The sequence below is a fragment of the Moschus berezovskii genome, chromosome 4 (assembly GCF_049115385.1).
Source record: "Moschus berezovskii isolate FMDL1 chromosome 4, NW_MosBer_1.0, whole genome shotgun sequence".
Lineage (NCBI taxonomy): Eukaryota > Metazoa > Chordata > Mammalia > Artiodactyla > Moschidae > Moschus > Moschus berezovskii.
In genome coordinates this window covers 31,437,333-31,462,183 of record NC_142463.1, presented here as the reverse complement: position 1 = coordinate 31,462,183, position 24,851 = coordinate 31,437,333, and the positions used below count along the sequence as shown (strand labels likewise).

Genomic DNA, 24,851 nt, shown 5'->3' with positions numbered 1-24,851 from the left:
AGGCGACACAGGTTCAGTTCTTGGTCGGGGAAGATTCCACGTGCTGTGGAGCAACTAAGCCCATGAACCACAACTACTGAGCCCTCGCACCCCTAGGTCCCATGCTCCTCAACAAGAGAAGCCAGGGCAAGGAGAAGCCTGAGCACCACAACTAGAGAAAACCCTTGTGCAGAATGAAGACCCAGTGAGGCCAAAAATAAACAAATAAGTAAGTTAGTAAATAAATAAATAAAAGAAGCTGAAATCTGAATGTTATGTAAGACCTCTTGTTATTAAATGTTAATAATGAATTTTAAAATATCTTAAAAACTGGGTGGGCCAAACAGAACATCTCTGAAGGCTAGATTTGGCCTTGGGCTGCTAGTGTGTCAACTTTGACCTAGAACTTGGTAGGGCTGTGTAGCTTGATGAGTTGGCTTAATGTGCCCTGATAGCCTTGGATTACCTGCCAGCATGCTTTTGTTCTTGCACGGCCTCCAATATTGCTTCAGTTTTTCATTTTTGGCACTACATCTGGCTCCAGCCTTGCTTTTTGACTATCTCTAAAGTATCTGATGTCCTGCCAGTCCCCGTGTTGTTTATTGTACCACCACGTGAACTTGGTATTTGTGTATACCTGGATAGCATGACTCTGATGAGAGCACACTGCTGACGAATGTATGTTTAACTGTTGGAAAAATAAGAAATGTTTTTCACCCTTATTACACCTCCCTTTCAGCCTCCTGTGATCTTCAAGAATGCGGGGCAGGGTGCCTGCTGTGATATTTCTTCTCTGTGTCAGGGTGCCAGGTCCCACTAACCCCTTCTGTTTACACAATCCCAAGAAGTCCCTGGAATTAAAGGATTTTATGAGCATGCTTTTCCCGTGGGATCAGATTGCACTGGGAAAGGGGCTGGTGGGGCTGTGGCTTTTGACAGAACTCTGATCATGTCTTGTCCCTGCTTAAAAGCTTGTTGTGGCTTCCTATCACATACAGAAGCAGGAAGTAACATTTACAGAGCCAAGTGACTACTGGATGCTTTACGGATCGTCTCAGTTAGTCCTCCCAATCCACTCTGTACGTTGAGAACTATTGCACGATGATGGAAGTGGAGTTCAGAGAGGTCAAGTGACATGTCCAAGGTCATACAGTAAGCGTGACAGGTGATAGAAGTGGAATCCTGTCTGCCTGATTCCAAAATTTCTGGTTAAATTGGAAAAAAGTAACTCTGCCAGAGTGGCTTACGTGGCTAAGTGGCTCCTTTGTAGAAAAGATATTCAGGTCTTGAATCAGAGTTTGCCAGTGATACTTTAATCCAGATGTTAAAAACATTACTTTCCAGAATTGTCAGGAAGATCAGAGGTGATCATTTACTTAAGAACTGTGAAACCACGCATGTGATTCTTACCATGTCCTAGTTCTGGGCAGTATATTGCAAATGAACATCTCTGGCTCATAAGAGAGACTGAGATAGGAGAGTAGCTGGATCTGTACAAATGCATCTCAACATCTAAGGCTTTACTTTTTAGTCCTTGTTCAAGGTCAGCCTCCACTTTCCAGAGCTTTGTAGCTTTGCGAATCATCTGCACAGACAGAGTTCATGTGTACTTAAGAAGGGCAGGCTCACTGGCCCCATCTCTGAATGGACTTTAGAGTCAGAGTATTTGATTACATACTCTGGTTACACCTCTTATTAGCAAAGTGGACACTGAGGCAAATTATAATCTCTGACCTTCTGTGCTTTGGTAATTAACTGATAATTTAGAGGTTGTTTTGAGAGTTAAATTAGTTGATATATCCAAACCTCCTGGCACACAATAAGTGCCCAATGAGTGTACATGGACTCCCACCCTTATTTAAAGAAGCATCGGAAGAGAGAAAGGAGGTCTTGACCTATTTTTACCTGGAGGAGAGGAATCATAAGTCCTTTGTGTAGTAAGAGAAATAAAGTATCCCATTTGTGAAATATATAATGGCAAAAATAGAGGTCTAGAATTCTCCCAGTGAAAGGTATAAATCACTGACTGTTGGTTGACCTGTTTTTTACTTCTTGGTGGATATGTCAGCCCTTTAAAATTCCAACTGTAAAAGCCAAAACTGCCAGAGCTGAGACTTTTAAGGTGGCTATTATTTATTCTAAAGGATAAAATGCTTTTATAATACTTTAAGCACTTTCAAATTAGAAAGACCATTCAAAATCCTTTTTCACACCCACAAATAGTCAGGTGTCTCTTTGTCATGGAACGTGAGACTTTCTGAAGTTAAGGAACCAAAAACAGTGTTCAGTGGTGTTCACTCAGTGCCCAGTGCTCAGGAGCTGTCCATATCTGCTTGTGGAATCCACTTAAAGACCCAGGATTTAGACTCAAGAAACCCGGGAGCCAGGGCTGGACCTGCCATTCCTTTCTTCATTTCTACCATGTGGTTGCTTTGGGTTCTGACAATCTTCTTTTTGTGGAAAAAAAAAAAAAAAGGCCTGAGCTTTCCAGGACCAAAGAATCGAGCATTTGTCAAAGAGAACCTCTAGACCAGAATACTGAATGTTCACACCAGCCAACAGCAAGTGTTTTTCATGGCAGCCTCTTTCAAAGGTGGGAAACGCCTTCATAGTAAACTTAGTTTTGTCTCATCTGGATTGTGTCCAGTCTAAAAATCTGGACAAATATCGTAAACCAAAGAAAGTTTGCACACTTCTAAGACCAGTAGCAATTAATTACTTTAAATAGAAACCCTGTCACTTACAAGCAACATAAATATTTGTGTTTTGAACCTCTAAGTAGTAGTTGGGTTGACCATTCTGGCCTTAAGTGATTAAAAAAAAATCAGTTGGTCATATTTTAACAGGGAAGACATTTATAAAGAAAGGGAGGGTCAGGTCATGGAGTAAGAAAACATCAGCCAAAAGAAAGACAGCCCTGAGTTCAAATCCCAGTGACCAGTTGACTCACTTGGGAACCTTGGCCACGTTATAAAAGTTCTGGCTTCAATTTTCGGTTGGGTAGAAATGAAAATAAGAGCCTGTAACTTTTCAGAGCTGTTGTGGAGTTTGAAATACATTAATTCCTAATTAGATTCTAAACTCTTTGAAATCAGAAACCCGGTGTGGTCCATCTGTATTTTTCTTTCTTTTTCTTGATATTTATTTATTTTCGGCTGCATGGGTCTTATTTGTGGCAGCAGGATCTTTCACTGTGGTGTGTGGGCTTCTCTCCTGTTGGGGCATGCAAGCTCCAGAACACATGGGCTCAGTAGCTGGTACACACAGTCTTTGTTGCCCTGTGGCATGTGGGATCTTCATTCCAGAATCAGGGATCCATCCTGTGTCCCCTGAGTTGGCAGGTGGATTCTTTACCACTGGAAGTCCCCTGTCGAGCTCTACTTCTATACTGGTCTGAATTGGTGCCATTTGCTCACTTTGACTTCAGATAGGCTTCTTAACCTTTCTGAGCCTTAATTTTCCATTTGCAAAGGGAGTAAAACAGTAAAATTGATAGAACTCTATACCCTAGCTAAGATGTATAAATTCCTGTCACAGAATCGTTAAACAACTAGACTGCACATGGGCTCTTTATCCAGTATTATTTTGTGAGTAGATATGTAGGCTTTCTGCAGGTATTAGTTGAATGCTAGACTTGGCTCATTTTAGGGTAACTACAGTTTGGGTGAAGTGGAAAGTTGGACGGTTCTAGAAAAGGTCTACAGGAGTGATGGGAAAATCTCTTCCCGATGCTCTGATTTTGGTCATGCAAAAATTTCTCATTCACTGTCCCACCCCCACTCTTCTCCTACCCTTACAAATGCTTTCTAAAAATCACTTTGAGAACAGGAGGCTGTGTTTAATTTTGCACAAACTTGAAGCTGTGGCTGGAGGGAGCAGGGCTCTGGGGTTGGGTCACTTTGGTAACACTTCCCACATGACTTTATCAATGGGTGGGCCACGAAAACTTATCCCATGTTTTTTTACACCCCACCCCCAAACCGCCCAACCTGCCCAAGTGTTAGTTTTTCAAAGCCCAAGAACTTTCAAAGGCTGAACCCAACACAGGGGCTTTTCTTCATGCTTTGATTTTCTGCCCATTAAGTGTTTGTCAATGAGTTTGTATTTCACCTCCCCTGCAGCCTACACATCCCAAGAGGTCCCTGGAGGTTTAGGAAGTTAATTGATCCTTGATTAAAAGAAGGAGAAATGCTTGAGTCTGAGGTCTTAGAATCACCAGATGGGGGGTGTGTGTGTGTGTATTCACTTACATTTTTGTTTCGCTTTGCAAAAAGCTTATAATGTACCTTTCAGTATAGATAAACTTAATTCCAGGATATTGGCCTCAGAGTTTTAATAATATTAGACACTAACGTGTGTAGTACACAGTAAATGTTCAGGGAACAGGAGCCAGTGCTGTTGCCTTGACTGTTCCAAACAAAGCACTTTCTTCCAAGACCATGAGATTTGCTGAGCTTCAATTAATTATTAATGCTCATAGGTGCTTCCTTCTATTTTAAGTGACTCATTTACTTTAGAATGTGCCCAGGAGTCAGAGCACTTGAGCCCATCCACCTCCACAGCTTTTCTGATCCAGTGACTCTGGTAAGTCACTTTAATCCCTTTGAACCTTAGGGTGACTTAACGTGTTAACTTTTATGACTGCTTCTCCTATTGGCCTTTGGGCCACTAGAAGGCTGGGACTCCAATTCTGTAGTCCATCAGTGCTGAGTACAGAACAGGCAGCAGGTTTGTCTGACTTGCCAGTTTATGTGGGGCTCCTCTGTACCTGGTGTATCTCTCCCACCTCTTTAGCCATATTTAAAATCGTATTTTCATCATAGCAGTGACCCTCATTTGGTTGATAGCCTGTTATAGCCCCTGTGCTCTGTGCTCAGCTGCTTAGTTGTATCTGACTCTTTGTGACCCCATGGACTGTAGCCCTCCCAGGCTACTCTGTCCATGGGATTTTCCAGGCAAGAATACTGGCTTGGGTTACCATTTCCTTCTCCAGAGTATTTTTCCTGACCCAGGGATGGAGCCTGTGTCTCTTGAGTCTCCTGCATTAGTAGACAGATTCTTTACCACTAGTCCCACCTAGGAAGCCCTATTGCAATCCCTAAGCTACACCGTTTTTATGAGTGTATTTAGGACCCCAGGGAGAAGGAAATGGCAACCCACTCCAGTATTCTTGCCTAGAGAATTCCGTGGACAGAGGAAACTGGTAGGCTGCTGTCCATGGGGTCGCACAGAGTCAGACATGACTGAAGTAACTTGGCATGCATGCGTGCATTAGGACCCCAGAAACCTACTCACATTAGTGTCAAATTTAACCTCCCCTCCGGCCCATCTTTAGTTTCCCCTGTAGAGTGCTCTTTTGTGCGTTCATCGTACTTTCTACATCTGTCAGTCCTCACACTATAAGAATATTTTAGTGCACTTGTTTTCATGACTTTTTTTTTTACAACACCATGAGCTTCTGGAGGCCGGGTACTTTGATGTACTCTCACCTCAATTTCCAGCACCTATCAGTAGGAATTTTCTTGAAATGAAATGGTCAGGAAATATAGTGATTGGTAATAAAGATAGTGCCAGTGTTGGAAATGGAAATCCTGCTTTGGATTAGAATGGACTCATCTCTATGTCCTGGAAAGGCAAGGAGTTATGTCACTTGAGGACTGGCTGCCCCATTGAGGGAGACATATTTACGCTTTTCCCATCAACTGAAGGGAATCTGAGGTTATTCTTTTCCTGGAGCCAAGTCAAGACTCAACTGGCATCACCCCCAATCATGCCACAAGTCTGTAGGGGAGACAGAAAAGGCCATTGGGTTTTCTCAATGCTGTCTCCATGCCTTTCAAGAAAATAAAACGAACCATATTCAGATCCAACTTCTTGTCTGCTTGTGGTCATCATCCATATTATTGGAACCGGAAACCCTCCCCAAGCTTTGGACTAAGAAGGAAGGAAAAGGGTTTGGATGACTCCCAGGTTGAGTGCAAAAGAACTGACTAGACAGATTTTCTTTCCTAACCTTCTCTGTGGGACTTTCCCTTCCTTCTTCCTTACAGCATTTCTGAGTGTCCACAGTGTGCACCAGACTCTGTGCTGACCCTTCCCCATGCTCTTGCCTGGTTTATTCCAACTAAAACAACCTCTGTACTGATTTCATTCCATGATATGTGTCTTTCCCTGCTAGATTATAAGCTTCCTGAAGGCAGGATTTATGTCATCTCTGTATTCCTTGTACTTTGTAGGCATATTTGAGACTCAATAAATACTTGTTGAATGAGTGAGTGAATACATTAATGTATTATACCATCCCATCAATCTCAAAGCAAGTCTTCGTTTTTCCCATTGAGCAGATGAGAAGGGGGTCTTGAGATGGGAAGTAACTTGCTCAAGCAGTGGCGAGCAGAGTTTAAATCATTAACTGAGTTCAGTCTGACTCCACAGCTCTTTTATATGTGTTTTATTGTCCTTAGAAACATATGTTTTACAGGCCTATCATGTGAACACTATTAAAAATAGAAGCTGGAGGCCTAAGAGCGGAGCACAAATGTAAGGAACTGGGGGTCTGTTCCCTTCCTGAGTTTATTAGCAACGCTTTGGCTCCTCGGCACCACAGAGGCTGTGGCCGGGCTCAGATGAGAAGCTAACAGTGTTGATCACGATGTGTGGAACTTTAAAAGGGGACTATTAATATCATACTGTTGGCTTCGCAGCTCCTTTTCATAGCCAACTTGGCCACATTTCAAAGTGTTCAGGCAGTGGAATGAAGATGGCTCAGGCCCACAGGATATATTCTCTCTCCTAGCCCCCAACCTAAGAGGATCAGCTAACTGCACTTGCCACCACTAAGCCAGAACATGCATTCACTCTCTCCCCTTCCTCCTCCTTTTCTCCATCCTTGCAGAGACAGAATTTCAAGAGCTGCTGGTGATTGCCTTCCAGGGCCCCTTTGTGTTTACTTACTGAAGGTCAGGCACAATGCTGTGGTGTGTGGCTGGGCTTTCTTTTCAAAGCACCAGTATGAATTTGATAAAGTAAATTGTTGTTCTAGCAGGAAGCAGTTAGGGGTCACAAAATAAATAGCCGTAGAATTCAAATAAATCCAAAGAATAAAACCAAATAAATCCATGTGTGTATGCACAGTGATACATAAATACACTTTTCAGAAAGTGAGCATTTTTATCACTGCTGGCCTGGACCGAAGTCATTGAAAAACTGTGGAATTCATGGTACATTTCTCTTTTTTTTTTTTAAGGAAGTCTGGAGAAGGAAATGGCAACCCACTCCAGTGTTCTTGCCTGGAGAATCCCAGGGACAGGGGAGCCTGGTTGGCCACCGTCTATGGGGTCGCACAGAGTCGGACACGACTGAAGTGACTTAGCAGCAGCAGCAGCAGCAGCAGCAGCAGGGCCTTTGAGCAACATGACGTGAGCTTAATTCTTCTGGAAAAACATGAAAATGGAATCTTATCTTTTAAATTGCTGCTTATCATATTTTCTTCCCCCACTAATGAAATTCCTATATGAATGAAACCAATTTGTAAAGTTAAACTGGGGATTTAGGCACTTTGGAGGTGAACTAAGAGACTCTGAGTGAAATAAACAGTCATTCTGAGCCTCTCTTTTCTCTACTGGGAGATGAGTGATAGTATGCTTCTATGGTTTTAAAGTGACCACTCAGGGTTGTTGGAGGGTTCAATGCAAAAATGGGTGCAAAGTGTCTTATACATTGTTGGCGCACATCAGCAGTGGCTGTTATCATTGACCAGATGTTTTTCATGGTCTTCCTTAGTCTTGACATTCAGTGGCTCACCTTTCACTTTTATTTTACCTTTTCCTCATCTTGGTGAGGTGGCAATGGGGCTTGGTCTTGAACTTGGAGGTAGGGGAGGAAGTGTCTTTCCAGCTTAAGAGGAGAGCATGGACCAAGACAGAGGTCCTGTGCCCTGTTTTGTTGGAGTGTGTGTCAAGGAGGTTTGGGTTGTGGGAACTCCAGAGCTTGGACTTAGGGACATCATCTTGTCCTGTGTGGTGGGGAACCATTGACAGACCTTGAGCATGGCTGTGACTTGCTCATGCCCAGGAAGTAAACGGGTGGATATGTGTAAGAGGCACAGAAGGCCAGGAGACCAATTTGGAGGCTGCTGCCTGGTCCAAGCAAAAGAGATTGTGGGCCTTCACTTTTTGCTTCAGGTTTATAAGGGCCTTTCCTGGCAGGTGATGAAATCTATTTTCCATGACCTTTAAGAAAATGGCATCTGAACTGGATGCTGATAAACTGCCAGCAGCTGCGAGAGTGCCTCACCGTGCTCCTGATGCCCTTGGGCTCTGTTCCAGGTCTGCAGGCAGCAGGGCCCAGCTCAGTTCTGCTCAGTCTTGTCAATGACTTGTTGAACAGTGAAAGAAAAGAATTGGAAATGCCGTTCACTGAGCAGCTTCTGTGTGCCAGCACTCTGCTAGGAGTTTTGGTTGCTTTGATCCCCTTTAGGCATCAGTACAACTCATTTGTGAGGGAACTGAGGCTCAGGAAGATGGAGAAAGAAGCAGAAGTCACATTGCTAGGAAGTGGTGGATCTGGGGGTTCAAATTTAGGTTATCTTACTCTACGGTTTTCAGAATTCCATGCCTGAGCGCCTTAAGGTGAGCTTTTCAGAGGGGAAGTGGTTGGTTTAAGAGAGGAAGGCACTTGGGGGCATCATGAGACATCATTAGATTTGGAACTTTGTTAGTAGTAATTACAAATTGCTCTTTGACTTTAGCGGGATGACGTAGAGCAGTGGAAAAGCTCCTGCCCTGGTGCTTGCACTGTCTCCCTCTGTGCTCTTGGTCAAAACAAAAGGGTCATGCTACACCTTCTTAGTCATGAGTAAAGGCAGGAAGGGGGTGCATGTAGAGAAGGCTTTGTTGTTTAGTCACTTAGTCAGTCTTGTCTGACTCTTTTGCGACCCATGGACTGTAGCCCGCCGGGCTTCTCTGTCTATTGGATTTCCCGGGCAAGAATCCTGAAGTGGGTTGCCATTTCCTTCTCTCGTCCCAACCCAGGGATGGAACCCTGTCTCTCCTGCACTATAGTCAGATTCTTTACCACTGAGCCACCTGGGAAGCCCCAGAGAAGGCTGTAGGTCACTACAAAGGTAAGGAATTGACATCACTATCGGTGCTGTGGGGTGATGTTTGCTGTAGGTCCTTCTTCTTTGGCCTCTTTGCACTGATGTTTTCCCTGTCTTGTTTTCTCCCCCTGTATATGGTGATGATGGTTCCATCTTGACCAGCGGGCCTGCCTTTCATCATCATCGAGACAAGCACCATCAAGCCTTACCACCGGGGGTTTTACTGCAATGACGAGAGCATCAAGTATCCGCTGAAAACCGGGGAGACAATCAACGACGCTGTGCTCTCTGCTGTGGGGATTGTTATTGCCATCCTCGCGGTAAGCGCCCAGACCGCGGTGGGCAACCTGTCTGATTCCCTGGGCACATCATGGTCTATCTGATATAGCAGAGGTTTAGAAGATCAAGTAGAATTTCACTTGATTAACACTATTTCATGCAGTTTATACTATTACTAAAAGTATTGGGTTGGCCAAAAAGTTCATTTGGGATTTTGAAAACCCAAATGAGCTTTTTGTCCAACTCAATATTTTAAAATAAAAAAATACATATACACTGTGAGTATTATAAAAGTATGCTAAGCAACCTTCTAACATACTTGGCATACATTATCTCTACAATAGTCAAAGTGTAGATATTGTCCTTCTCTTTCTTCTACGAGTTAAGAAATGGAGGTCTGCAGAGTAAAAATAATTTGCCCAAGGTCACTTGGTTCATGAGTGATAGAGTTGGGGTTTAAATCTAGTTGTCTTCTTTACCCCAGGCTTCCCAGGTGGTGCTAGTGGTAAAGAACCCGGCTGCCAGTGCAGGAGATGAGAGATGAGGGTTTGATCCCTGAGTTGGGAAGATCCTCTGGAGGAGGTCACAACAACCCACTCCAGTATTCTTGCCTGGAGAATCTCATGGACCAAGAAGCCTGGCAAGGCTACAGTCCGTGAGCTCACAAAAGAGTCGGACATGACTGAGTACACATGCACGTCCCTTACCCCAGAGTCTGAGCTCTGAGCCACCATGCTGTAAATCTGAGCCCCAGAGGACAGGAGAAATGCCTTACTGAATATCTTGGGCATTTTCTATATTCTTTCCACACTATTGTGCTGCTGCTCTGACAGCGATAAATCCGCTGGCATGATCTGGCATATTGTTTTATTCTCTCACCTGATAAATGAGACTTGCAGTCCAAAGACCTAGGTTCTAGACCTGGCCCTCCACTGCCAAGCTGTACATCTTTAAAACCAACGGTGACCATCTTGCTTCAAAGCTTTGCAGTGGGGAGTAAAAGAGATCATGAATATTGAAATACTTGATAAACACTTAATTGCTGACCAGGTCGCTCATACCCAGGGGTAAAGTCTAGACTTGTATCCAGATCTTCCCTTAGAGGATGAAGCCCTCACTGCAGGTGCAAAAATGTGCTACCAGCTTGACAGGATCCAGAATTATTTTGAGTAATGGTAGCCATGTGGGAATTGGGGTATCGTCTATCTGGGCTGTACTTAGATCACAGCCTTGTTTTAGATGTGACCATTTAGAGCAGGGGAGGGGAAGAGTGAGGGAATCCAGTCTTATAATTTGTAGTTCATATATTTCACAGCCACCCATTCTGCTATTTTCAGTTTTTTCTTTGTCCTTGAACCCAGCAACATTGGCAAAGGGCTAGGCATCACATCCACCAAGATCAAAAATTCTCTCTTCTAGATTCGAAGTCATCTTTGTGTTAATTCAATCATGGAAGCTTATCTTTGGCCTGTATTAGCAAGCCAAGAAGGGAGAAAGTTAATGGACTTCTCCAGGCCAGAATACCAGAGTGGGTAGCCTTTCCCTTCTCCAGGGGATCTTCCCAACCCAGGTCTCTTGCTTCGCAGGTGGATTCTTTACCAGCTGAGTCACCAGGGAAGCCCAAGAACATTGGAGTGGGTAGCCTATTCCTTCTCCAGTGGATCTTCCTGACCCAGGAATTGAGCCGGCGTCTCCTGCATTGCAGGTGGATTCTTTACCATCTGAGCTACCAGGGAAGCCCAATATTAAGAACACTGCCTGTAAAATAGGGGGTTAGTATTCCCATCATTCAAGTGGAAAATCTGAAGCTCAGAGGGGCTCAGTGATATGCTCAAAGTCAAAAGCAAGTAAAAACTGGGGTTCAAGCCTAAACCTGGTTTATTCCAAAGCCCTCTGTCCATGTTGCTGACTTGATTGTGGACAGGAGGTTGGCTGTCCTATTCAAGTGCTCGGTGCGATAGGTGGTTAGCTACGCTTGCCTTCTCTGCATCAAATATAAACAGCTGATGGTCCACAGAGTGCACTGCATGAAGTTTTTCTTTTGACTTCCCCACTCTGGGGGTGGGTTATAAACTTTGAGACCCCTCTTTGTTTTTTAATAACATCGTAAACCAGGCACACAATCAACAGTTTGACATCGGGGAGGGGGCAGGGAGGCAAGGAGAATTCTTTCCAACCTTTAAAAGAAAAACAGTCCATTTGGCAACTGTAGTAACGGTGGACTAAGGATCTTTGTGTTCAGAAGCTGAGAAACACAAAATCTAAGTTTACTCTTTGCCCCAGAGTTACAGTTGGGGTTGAGTTCTTTAGGAAGAATGGCTTTGCCTGGAAAAAACGTTTGTAATGGAAGGTGAATATTTAACACGGTATCTGGTGTTCAGGTCTGAACAGGTGTTTTTGACGCTTGGAAGCTCAGTTAAATTGAATCTGTTTAGAAGTTGGCTCTAACTCGGGAGCTGCTGAGATAATAATACCACATTGACAGGGGTGTTCTGTGGTCTCTGCTCTCTTTATGTGCAGTTATTAGTGGGCTGCTCCTGGGCATGACACCAGGAAGAGAGACCTGGGGCCCCCTACCCTATGTGAATTAGGTAAATCCCTGGGCTTCCCTGGTGGCTCAGTCAGTAAAGAATCCGCCTGCAATGCAGGGGACCCTGGTTCCATCCCTGGGTCAGGAGGATCCCCAGAGAAGGAAATGGCTACCCACTCCAGCATTCTTGCATGAGAAACTCCCATGGACAGAGAAGCCTGGTGGACTGCATACAGTTCATGGGATCACAAGAGTCAGACGTAATTTAGCAACTAAACCACCACCACCTGGGTTTTCTAGGCCTCATTTACCTCATCTGGAAAATGAGAGTACTGTTTGATTTCACACCTGGGGGGCACATCCTTGGCTGCAGTGAGCTAGGAGGACACAGGGTGCTCATGTCACTTCTCCTGGGTCCTTGCTTCTTCTTTCTTCACTAAGAAAAACCTGCTTTGAAGAGCTGAGTTGTAGCTGGCTTCTCTCCTCATGGCACGTGGAAGGTTTAATTAAAATGCTCCCTGACCTTCCAGATTCCCTTGAAAGAGTCATCATGCACTGTGCCTTGGCTATGGGATGGGATATTATGGGATGGGCAATGAGGACATTTCCCCCACCCACACAGTGCCAGCAGAATAGGTCTGGATGGTGCTTCCCTTTGGTTCTGAGAAAGCCGTCCTTTGTCAGGTGCTGCTTACTATTGCATCATGGAAACCTGGGGCCGTGTTGAAGCCTTTCCCACCCTCCCAATACACACACGCACACACAGAGTTTTCCGGTGTCTCAGTTTCACATGGGGTTAAAAGTGTGGACTCTGGTTTACCCTCAAGCTCCTCTTCTATGGAACCTGTAGAAAATTAGTAAGCCTCCTTGCTCTCATCTATGAAATGGAGATACTATGTCTACTTATGAAGGTTTTCAGAAATAAATGAGCTAATATGTGGAAAGTAACTTATTGCCTGACACAGGCAGTATATTCAGCAAATGTTCACTGTTTTTATTGTGAGTAAACAGCATCAAAAGATGATGAAGTAAAAAAAAAATAACGATGAAGTGACTTAGTCGAGACCTTTTACTTGGCAGAAGTAGAATTAGGAAAGGCCCTCCAGCCTTTGGACTCATCACATCTCCCACTCTTCCCTTGAGTTTATTCATGAGAACTCAGGTCTCTTGACTCTCGTGCCAGTACTGTTTGCAAGAAAACTGGCCTCCTGATCCAGCTGCCTGTGCATTTCAGCTGGAGGCGTGTGTGAGATGTGGGCTTCTAATGGGGTATGCTCACCCGCTTACCTGTCATTAAAGACCAGAGTAATCACGAACAAGAGGAAAAGCAAAGACCTCGGAGGAAAAGTGAATAATTCCCATTAATACATATGGTCAATTCTGGAAAAGCTATACAACTTGAATTCAACAACAACAACCCTTTCTCCCATTGTGACTGGCCAGAGAGCCTGGCTGGCTCCATGCAGAATCTGCTTCTGATCAGAGGGCGTGAATGACAGTCAGGGAGGGTGAAGGGGGACCCGGAGCTGGAAATCTAATCAGCCTGCTACTTGCTGCCCTGGCCTCCTCCCGCCAAATGTCAGGTTTGTTTAAAACAACAAGAGAAGCCCTGACTGATCTGGGTGCCCCTGCCCCAGTCTGAATAGTCCCCACAACAAAGGAATGGCTCACCAGTGGGGTTTCAAGATGCAAATTTCAGAAGTTATAGAGAAAGCAGACACCTTTCTATGGCAGGAGATGTGGAAAAATCGGGTCATTTTGACCTCTTTTTCAGATGTATCTTAGATTTTGAAATTATGGCATAATAGGAATTCCTTCCAAATCCACACGGCAATGGTTCCTATCCCTGCCTCCTAAGGGTTTAATGACTCTAACAGCAGTGAGATTAGGAGCAAAAACAGTAAATATCATCTTTTATCTAGCCTTCTCTCCAATTGCCTTGCACCATGCTGTGCAAAGAATTATGTGCAAAGATTTTAATACAGAAAAAATGCTTAGTATTCCTTTTAAATAAACATGGGCTCAAGTGCTTGCTTTGGTCAGACCCTGAAAGGGGTTTAATAAAGATTCTTAATATCTAGGAGTTGAAGTATGATGAGTCATGAGTGAATCCATTTCTCCCTCTGGCCATAAAAATGCTCCTTTTCCTCAAGTCCCATCCATTTTGAACCTCTATTATGACATTCCTCACTAGAGAAAAAGCTCAGATTTTGGCTTTGATTGAGGTTCGTGGCCTAAAACTTCTGAGCTTCTTCATTCTGTGACTTGTCCTTCAACTTCTGTCAAGGCATTGACCCCTTTGGAGAAGAACTATACCTCCGTTTACTGTAAATTGGTAGCAATAGTTCACCGACTCCGTAGGCTAGTTCTGGGTCAAATCAACTGACATTTCGTGTGTCGTCAGTGAGAACTGACCTTTTCATTTCTGTAGTGTTGTACATTTTGCAAAGTGCCCTTCATGGGCACATGCTCTTATCTGCATTTGGTAGTGATTCTGTGCTTCTCAGGGGTGGATCGGTATGACTAAGGGAACTGGAGATCAAGAAATGAAGTGACTTTCCCATAATTAACGAGTGGCAGGGCCAGACCAGGAGTCCTCAGATTCTAAGGCAAGGCTTTTTAAAATGAGACCACTGCTGCCTTCTAAAGCCTGCTTCCCTTCCACAATTACTTATTAAGACCGCAGGGCATGGCAGATGCTGGTAATCCAGGATTGAACCTTTACCTAACAAGCTGTGTATTGTCTCTTGTCGCTAAACTGCCCGAAGCTGCCCCATCTCCAGCAGACAGATAGCACCTTCAATATATATCACCTTATAATGTGATCTGTGTCCACTTTTCATCTCCCCAGCTAGATAATAGGTTCCTGCAAGGCACAGATCAGATCTTTCCCTCATGTACATAGTAGGTACTAAATAAACACCAAGTCAATGTTGCCTTCTCCAGGAAGCATTCCTTGACTGCCTCCTCCTCCACCTTCCAAAGACCCAGAGGTCCCTGGGCCCACCTCTGTCTTTGCAGTCACTGTATCGAACTATCATGTCTGTTTACTTGACTGTTTCCTGGTGATTCTGCTAGAGTAGGGATCGGTCTGATTTTGATTTTATATTGCTAGCATAAGGCACAAACTTGGGTACTCAATATATATGATGTAAAAATCATAGAGGAGGCCATACATTTCGAGCAGAAACTGACAAGCATTAGGTCAAAAGATGTTAGAGGACCCAGGCGAGCAGGGACGCGTGTCCTGTTTGTCTCCCTAAAATCTGGATGATGGCCTCTGATGTACCTGGGAGCCTGCTATGTACCACATGCACATTTCTGGCTGGAGAGACAAGAAGAAGAGCTTATACCTCCAAAACTTGTTTATTCAGGATCAGGCTTCGGTTTGCCCACATCTGGACTTCATTACTTCCTCCCCACCCCCATCTCTCTTTATCTGAGAGAGCACTGCCAAGAAAACAAGGTTCCCCAAGACTGCCTCCTCATTAAAGGTTAGTTGAGTCTTCAACGCTGAAAACAAATGTGAAGTCAGGCTGGCCCAGCGGTGCCTTGGTGGGAGACCCAGTTCCCCCAGTTTACAATCCACTATATCTGTGCAATTACCAAGACCACCAACAGAGAATGATCACGTTAATCCTTCAGCTGTGTCATCCCTGATCAGAGGGCTAGAGTTCTTCAGAAGTCCTTACTGCCTGAGGAGGGGGTGGGGGAGGGGGTCTATTTGCAATGTAGCAAACACAGGCACTGAGATTCGGATTTAGGTGTTCCCCCAGCCCCACCCACCCGACACACACTCCAGCAATTCTTCCTTATTTACTGTCATTCTGAGGGGTTCAGGACTATTTGGAAAATCTATCTAATGTGAGGGTGATGATATTCTCCACTTTAAGTGACAATTCTTAGGAGGCTGGGCAATCTGTTCCTGTGAGTCAGTGTTAGGGGATGGGATAGAGGATTAGATACCATTGACCCACTATCTAGTGGGCTGGAAACTAATATGCCTTATCTTAAATCCTCTTCAGCATCTGCAGGGGATAGGTATTATTGACCCCATTTTTCTCATGAGGGAGGGTCCTAAGGTTTACAAGGGGAGTGTGGCCAGTGTGAGGTTATTCTGCTTGGTGAACAGAGAGCAGGAATTGATATCCATGTCTGTCTGGCTTCAAAACCCAGCACAGGAGCCGACATTGAAGACCCACTGTGTGCTTGGGCTATACAGAGTGCTCTGTATTTAGTGAGCTAGAAAATCTGCAGTTCCTGGTTGTAAAGAGCTCTTTGTATGGAGGCGGACAAAACATCCAAGCCCCTGGGCAGATGATTGCCCAAGACTTGACAGTGTGGGATAGTGGGTTTTCCTTTTTTTAAAAAACAATTTTTTCATTTGTTTTAAAATAGCTTTTATCCACCTCATTAGAACTGATTCAAATGTATTCTTTTTAATGGCTGAATAATACTCCATTGTGTAGAAACTGGAGCCTATTATACAGAGTGAAGTAAGCCAGAAAGAAAAACACCAATACAGCATACTAACGCATATATATGGAATTTAGAAAGATGCAAATGATAACCCTGTATACGAGACAGCAAAAGAGACACAGATGTATAGATCAGTCTTTGGGACTCTGTGGGAGAGGGTGAGGGTGGGATGATTTGGGAGAATGGCATTGAAACACGTATGTTGTCATATGTGAAATGAATCACTAGTTCAGGGTCAATGCATGTTATAGGATGCTCGGGGCTGGCATGCGGGGATGACCTAGAGGGAGGATAAAGGGAGGAGGGAGGTGGGAGGGGGGTTCAGGAGGGGGAACTTATGTAAACCCAGGGCGAATTCATGTCAATGTATGGCAAAACCAACCAATATAATATTGTAAAATAATTTGCCTCCAATAAAAAATAAATTAATTAAAAAAAATAGCTTTTAATTTAGTTCTTATTCACTTTTTATTTTATTTATTTTTTGGCCTGCTGTGCAGCATGTCTATTTTAGTTCCCCGACGAGGGATTGAACTTGCAGTCCCTGCATTAGAAGTGCAAAATCTTAACCACTGGACCACTGGGGAAGTCCCTGGGATAGTGTTGTGTAGGAAGTGGTTTGTTCAGAAAGTGAAAGCCTCTCTAAGTGAGACCTTCCCTAGAACATACAGGCAACTTCTAGGCTTCCCTGTAGCCTAGAAGCTGAGATACAAGACACAGATACTGTACTTGGAGCTTACGGAACAGGCCAAGTACATGATTGACTGTACCATTAGACCCTCAAGGAGACTAAAGAACTGGTCAGGGAGCTAGAAGATAGTCAGGGCAGTGAAGGATAGTAAGACCCAGAGAGGTGAGAGCTTCAAGGACAAAACAAGAGAAATGCTGTAAACTAGCAGTCCCCAACCTTTTTGGCACCAGGGACTGGTATTGTGGAAGGCAATTTTTCCACCCACCGGGGTGAGGGGGGGATAGTTTTGGGATGACTCGAGCACAATACATTTATTGTGCACTTTATTTCTATTATTACATCAGCTCTACCTCAGATCATCAGGTATTAGATCCTAGAGGTTGGGGACTTCTGCTGTAGATGGTCTAAGGCAGAAATAAAGTACTGTGGGAGTTGAGAGAAAGATCACTGAAGGTCGTTTTCACTGGGCTTCCTTGGTAGCTCAGACAGTAAAGTGTCTGCCTACAATGCAGGCAGACCTGGGTTCGATCCCTGGGTCGGGAAGATCCCCTGGAGAAAGAAATGGCAATCCACTCCAGTATTCATGAATGGAAAATCCCGTGGACAAAGGAGCCTGGTGGGCTACAGTCCATGGGGTCGCAGAGTGTCAGACATGACTGAGCGACTTCAGTTTCACTTTCTTTCATTGGTGAAGGCTTCATCAGCATCATCATCATTCATGGAGTACTCCATTTAATTATCACAGCAACCCTTGAGCGCTTGCTACTGCCACCATATCATCTCCCTTTGTACACATAAGGAGACTGAGTCATAGAGCTCAGTTGTCTAAGACTCTTAAGTAAAGGAGCCCTCTAACCTGGTGTACTAGCTGGCACTTGAGCTCTACTTTGAAGCAGAGGTGAGACTTTCATCAGAGATCCTGATGTTCCAGACAGAGGGGATGGCTTCACTGAGACTGAAACAATAGGACCTTTTCAGGAAGTGTCAAGCAGACAGACCTGTTCGTCTAGAGACTTAGAGTATAAGGGAGAAGACAAAGATAAGGTAGGAAGAGATGACTGCAAGATTGTGAAAATCCTTGAGTGCTGAGAAGTTTTTCCACTCATTAATAGGCTAGAGATTGATGAAAGTATTTTCAGCTCATGTGGCCAACTTTTCAACCAAGGTTAAGGATGAGGTCTGAACTGCCGAGGTGGTAATGCAAAGAGAAGAGAGAGAATAGGCTGGCTATGACATCCCACCTTGAAAACGTGGGATGAGCAGAATTGGATGACGATGGGGTAAAGGAGAGGGTGCAGTCTGAGATTTCCTGTCTTTGCAGATCTGTGTTTGGTGGCAGCTTGACTAGGATTGGAGGGAAGAGAAGTGAGGGTTGGGGCAGAAGTTGGCATGAGTGTGACTTGGTCTGGTGGATAATACTGGTTTGATAACTAGTTGGAAGATTTGGCAGAAGATTGGAATAAGACTCAGGGGGTCAAGGGTGAGCTGAAACTAAAGAGTGAAAGAAATGCCCTTTTGAAGGTCATTTTCACAGGTGAAGTCACAGAGAAAAGGCAAGGATACAACCCTAGGAAGACTGACATTTATCTAACAGCACCCAGAAGTGGAGCCACTGGAAAGAGAAAGGGAAATATTCCTATTTTGAGAAATAGGAAGAAAAGCACAGTGGCAATATTAAGGATGGTAGGAAACTCAAGGTCAAAGGAGCGAGAAGTGGGCAGTAGGCAATGCTTTAGAGAGAATTCTTGCGTGGATAGGCTGAGCTGATCACCTAGGAGACTCATGCCTTTGAGTCCCTGACTTTGGAAATCATCTTTCAAGATGCCTCCTTTGTAAAGCTTGAGGGCTTAGGGCAGCCACTGTTGATTTCAACCATAAATAGCTTCTGTGACCTCTCTCTGGCTTCTTTACTGTCCATATTCTAGACCTACCCATAAAGCCTAGAAACTCCACTGGTGGCCTTGGAGAGATTTGGGTCCCCATTGCCTTTCCTGATCTGTGAGGCACTGATCTCCTACCAAGAGGTTAAAGACAGTCGAGTGGGAGAAGAATGGGAGACTAAATTTCTCATCAGTTATTTCTAGTCACTGAAGATACTGCATTTCATTGTAGTAGATGAGCAAAGCTCAGAGAAGATAGAGCAACACTTCTGTCTCCATCCTTAGAAGCAGGACTTGGATATGTTACATTTCCCTTTCCCTTACTGAGAAATCAAGTGAGAAAAATAATTCTTCCTTCATTAATCTGCATCATTCAGTGCTTGTTGAATGAATGAATTTCTTTTGGGTTGAAAAAAGTTCATTAATCCATAGAGCTGAGATGTGAAGGGGGAGCTTGGTGCTCTGTGGCTGATGGGGATCTGGATGTGCAGGTGCCTGACAGGGTGACATGACCTTCCTAGGTACTCAGGGAATGCCTGTCACTGGAGACTTCCATCCTGCCACCTGCTAGGGCTTCTAAGAGAAAGCCAGCTAGATGCGACTGGGCAGAGCATGGGAGGCCCAGGCTACAGCAAGCGCCCTGCCACTGTCCACTACCTTATCCCCAAGGGTGATGCAGTGGCCTCTCTGGCCTTCATCACACTCATTTATAAAGGGTGGAGAATAATTTAGCAATTCTTAGTGTGTTGTGAAAAGCAGGTAATGCAGTGGCTAGGGAAAAGTTTTGTAGGAGAGTGAAAAGGTTGGCTTGAAGATCAACATTCAGAAAACAAAGATCATGGCATCTGGTCCCATCACTTCATGGGAAATAGATGGAAAAACAGTGGAAACAGTGTCAGACTTTATTTTTTTGGGCTCCAAAATCACTGCAGATGCTGATTGCAGCCATGAAATTAAAAGACGCTTGCTCCTTGGAAGGAAAGTTATGACCAACCTTGATAGTATATTAAAAAGCAGAGACATTACTTTGCCCACAAAGGTCCATCTAGTCAAGGCTATGGTTTTTCCTGTGGTCATGTATGGATGTGAGAGTTGGACTGTGAAGAAAGCTGATTGCCGAAGAATTGACGCTTTTGAACTGTGGTGCTGGAGAAGACTCTTGTGAGTCCCTTGTACTGCAAGGAGATCCAACCAGTCCATTCTAAAGGAGATCAATCCTGGGTGTTCATTGGAAGGACTGATGCTAAAGCTGAAACTGCAATACTTTGGCCACCTCATGCGACGAGTTGACTCACTGGAAAAGACTCTGATGCTGGGAAAGGTTGGGGGCGGGAGGAGAAGGGGACGACGGAGAATGAGATGGCTGGATGGCATCACCGACTCTGTGGACATGAGTTTGAGTGAACTCCGGGAGTTGGTGATGGACAGGGAGGCCTGGCGTGCTGTGATTCATGGGGTCGCGGAGAGTCGGACACGACTGAGCGACTGAACTGAACTGAACAGACTATGCAGATGTTATCATTGAAGCAGATCAGAATATTAGGGAAGTTTGTCCTTCGAATTTGGCAGCAGAAGATGAGTTCTCAGACTCTGTAAGAGGGATTGTTAGTACTCTGTACAAAAGTCTTACTTTTCTTGGGATAATCTATATAGTAGACCGTTACAAATAACATGAACAATGCAGTTAGGGTAGCCCTTGCTGCCTGGAATTTAGACTTTCTTTCTGCTTTGTTCCCCTGAAAGAGACATCCTAGATGAAATGGTCAAAACCAACATCTCCATACTCATATTTTTCTGGTTCTACCCTGGAGAGGTGGTACTTCCAAATTCTTTAGTATGATATGTTCTTTTACAGGGATCTCAGAACTATTTTGGGAAAGATGTTTAATACAAATATAGACATTTCCTGGAGATATTGCAGGTTCAGTTTCAGATCATCTCAATAAAGCGAATATTGCAATAAAGTGAGTCATGGGTTTTTGGTTTCCTAGGGCATGTAAGAGTTACGTTTACACTAAACTGTAATCTGTTAAGTGTGCAATTGCATTATGTCTAAGAAACAATGTTTATGCCTGAATTAAAAAATACTTTATGCTAAAAAATGACCACTCATCATTGATTGTAACAAATATAATAACAATGAAAAATTAGAAATATTGAAAGTATTACAAATTTCAAAACATAGTACACATAGACATGAAGTGAGCAAATGCTGTTGGAAAAAAAAAAAGCCGATAGACTTGCTTGATACAGGGTGGTCACAAACCTTCAATTTGTAAAAAAACAGCAACCACAACAGTATCTGCAAAGTGCAATAAAAATGGTATGCCTGTGTTAATTTTTTGTTTCTTTTTTTCCAAGGGAAGGAAAAAAAAAACATTATTGTTTGCAGAGCTCTTCTGCTAGGTGCCAGATATTTGATACATCATCTTCTTGATTCCCCTGGCAATCTTGCCAGGTAGATTTTAGTCCTTTTTAAATTTTTAATTTCTTTTTTTCCCTTAAAAATTTTTGTTTTATATTGGAGTATAGTTGATTAACAGTGTTGTGTTAGTTTCAGATGTACCTAAAAGTGATTCAGTTATACATATACATGTATCAATTCTTTTTCAAACTCTTTTCTCATTTAGGTTATTACAAAATATTGAGCAGATTTCCTGTTGCTATACAGTAGGTCCTTGTTGGTTATTTTAAATATAGCAGTGTGTACTTGTCAACATATTACTCTTATTTTGTAGACAAGGAGACCTAAGCCCAGAGAGGTGAAGTTACTTGTCTAGGTTCATGGTAAGAGATGGGATATACAGATCAAGATTTTTCTGGCTCCAAAAGTCAGTGCTTCTTTCACCACTGTATAATCTCTCCTTTCCAAAATGTCTCTCCTAATGTTTTTCCGAATTTCCTCTCCAGAGCAGCTCAATATTTGTGAATATGTGGGCAACTGAGCTCTTGTATACCAGAAAAGACAGGAAGAGGAGCTGCCTTAAGAATTGGAGCCAACTTCCCTCCAAACTCAGCCATTCTCTGGCGAAGACTGATTGATCCCTTTCTGTCCCCTCATAGCTTAATTGCAATGCTTTCCCACTTTATTAGTTTCCAGATTTTGTGCCAAGTGCTTTAAAAGGCAGGTAGGGGAGAATTCTCCTCTGCTCGCCTGGCAGCCTGCCATCACCCCCAGAATCTGTTGCTTGCTATTTCAGAAAGGGATCGACATTGAAGGCATTTTTCTCAGCCATGAAATTTACATATCACAACTTTGCTGACTGAAGCAGAAATGAGGGCTCCAGGGGCCAGAGTGTGCGAGTGGGGACAGAGCCTTTGTAGGGGAGGGAGGCGGGGAGGGAAGAGCTTATTTTATTACCCGGGAATAAAAACATTGCGAGTAATGAATAAAGTCCGAAAGCAGTAAATCTGGAACTCCAGAGTTAGGTGTGTAACGTGTCGGAGAACAATTTAAGCCTTCGTCTCTTCTGCAGAAGTGAGGTATTTGGGCAGCCCGAATTTCATTAAATGGTCTTTTAAGGGTTAGGATTACAAGAAGCCAAACCTGGCCAGTTCATAATGATGATTTATGGCTGTATTGTCGACTCCCCGACCCTTCTGTTCAAGGGGATGGAGAAAATACATAATTTGTTGCTCATTAACTCCAAGATCTGTCAGGGCTGCCCCAGAAGCCATGTGGTCCTGGAGTCATATGTCTGCTAAATGGCTTCAGCCTGATCCTGTCCTTGAAAATACACAGTTGCTATTCTGTAGTGGAAATTGGTTTTAATACAGAAATAATAGAATGATCTTGATGTAGTCTTCTGTGGGTCTTTGAACTTGAGAGTTAGACTGTCTGGGCTCTACTTTTAACTGTCAGCTTTCTAGCCTCAAATCCTCAGATAAGTCACTATTTCTCAGTGCCTTAGTATTCCCACCAGTAAACTGGGTATATTGTCCTCACAGGTTGCAGATTAAATGAAAATGTAAGTTGCAAAAGAAATATAAAAGATTGCTAGTATTATTAGAGTTGTTATTGGAAATTAGAGGGGCCATCAGATGTTCTCTTTATATCTTTATCTTCCCGTGAGAGGAGGAAGCATTTTACTTAGCAGCTTGCTATTTGCAAGACTGTGGCATTGAAAATTGAAGTTTCAGAATGAAGGATGTGAGCACTAAAGATTGTCCTTGCAGTGTAACCAAACCCTTTCTCCCTGAGATGACTGAAGCAGAGAGGTGACTCCCCTGGGATTAATCAACCGTAAAATGATGTAAGAGATGCTGATCTGCGGTGGGAACCCACGTGTTCTTTTTCAGCATCAAATTGGAAATCACACCCAAGACATGCCCATTTAGAAACAGTTTCTTAATCTGTTTCAGTGAGTGGTTCAAGGAACTCAGGAGCCATCCTAGGGCAGGAATTATGCATGGGGTCTTGATTCTGTTCTTGGCTTGTGTCATCTCTGAGCAAGTATGTTTCCTTTCCTGCTGCTTATTATCTTTGCTTTGATGAGAAGCTACTGGTGAAGGTAGCACAGGAGAGCTGGGAATAAATGTCACTGCAGTTATGAAGGAATTCATCACGGAGTCTAGTGCCTTCATTTTGCAAATGGAGAAGCTGACTTATCCCAAATCACTCAGTGAGTAGGGACTCGAACTCTGGCCCCTTGACTCCTAGTTTAGTGCTTCCCCCCCATGTCTAAAGTCAAGTGAGCATGATTTATAAAAAAAGAAGAATAAGAAAGAGAGAACATGATGGTGGTTATAAACATCTGGAACATGTTAGCCCATAAGGTTACACAGGGTAAAAGTATAAACAGGTTCAAAAGGGGAATTAGACCATGAATGGTAGGAAAGAATGCTGGGTGGAGAATTAGAACACCTGGCCCTAATCTTTAGATGTGAGTTAATTTGAACTTCAGTTTCTTCCATATATAATAGACCCTTTCATTTATGACTGGCTGGGCTTCTCAGATTTTAATCTCTGCAGCATGTTGTCAGAGGACTCATGGTAATGTTTAGAGGACATTTCCAATTTTGCAATAAAAACAACTGCGTGGACCACCATCTTGCCCCCTTTCATTCATGTATTCATTCAATTGATAGTCCTGCTGCTCTCCCAGAGAATGGCTAAGCCAGGATGCCAGACGGGGCTGGCCTTTGACCATCTCTCTCATGGAATCATGTGATCTCGGAAATTCAGTGTGATCCAGAAAACCAAAGGGTAGCACTGAGAAATCACCAGCATTTATAAACACAGAATCGCTGTATAAATGTTAGCAGCACTAGTAGCTGTTCTCACGACTGCACCTGCTTGCCCCTGGGCCCAGCTGGCATTTCATGGCCATCCTCCTCTCCAGACTTGGGCGCCCTGGACTTGGATCAGATGCCCAGCCTGGATGCCTTCCCCAGCTAAAAAAGCATGAGGGGAGACCACGAGGAGTGCCCGGATGTGTCAGTCTATTGCTTCCCTTGTGGTTGTGAACATGCTCTCTGTTCTCTGAAAGGGCAAGTGTGGCTCATCAGCCTTCCCTGTGAGGAAGTGTGAAAGGGACTTTGTGGTGAGTGATGAGTTGAGCATCGCTGGCCCTGCACTGTGGCTGTGACCAGGAAGTGGCCAGGGCTGTGCTGTGGAGTTAAGTCAAGGACAGCAGGCTGAGCGGTGGTGTATCACCAGCGCAGCACTTACCCTCAGCTGGGTAAGCATTTAAGGTGTTTACCTTACAGAGAGTTGGCTGACCCCCTTCCCTGCCTGAAGCCCCCATCATTCTTAATGTAAAAGCAGGCAGTTTCGGTTAGACTGCTTTCCCTCTCTGAGTCTCAATCTATCTCCTGGTAGTTGTGGGGGTGTCATAAAGTGTATAAAAAATAAATACTGACAGCTGTTCATAATCGATAGTTACTGGCTCTTTTTTTCTTCTTCTTTTTAAA

At 43.8% G+C, this 24,851-nt stretch overlaps 1 protein-coding gene across 1 annotated transcript in view; it reads left to right on the top strand.

The window, feature by feature from the left end:
• PLPP3 (phospholipid phosphatase 3) overlaps positions 1 to 24,851 on the top strand; it is a 91,519-nt gene that overhangs the window by 37,649 nt on the left and 29,019 nt on the right. Inside the window, exon 2 of the mRNA XM_055403978.2 lies at positions 9,242 to 9,399. Coding sequence (XP_055259953.2) covers positions 9,242 to 9,399 — 158 coding nt within the window. The remainder of the gene's footprint in view (positions 1 to 9,241; positions 9,400 to 24,851) is intronic.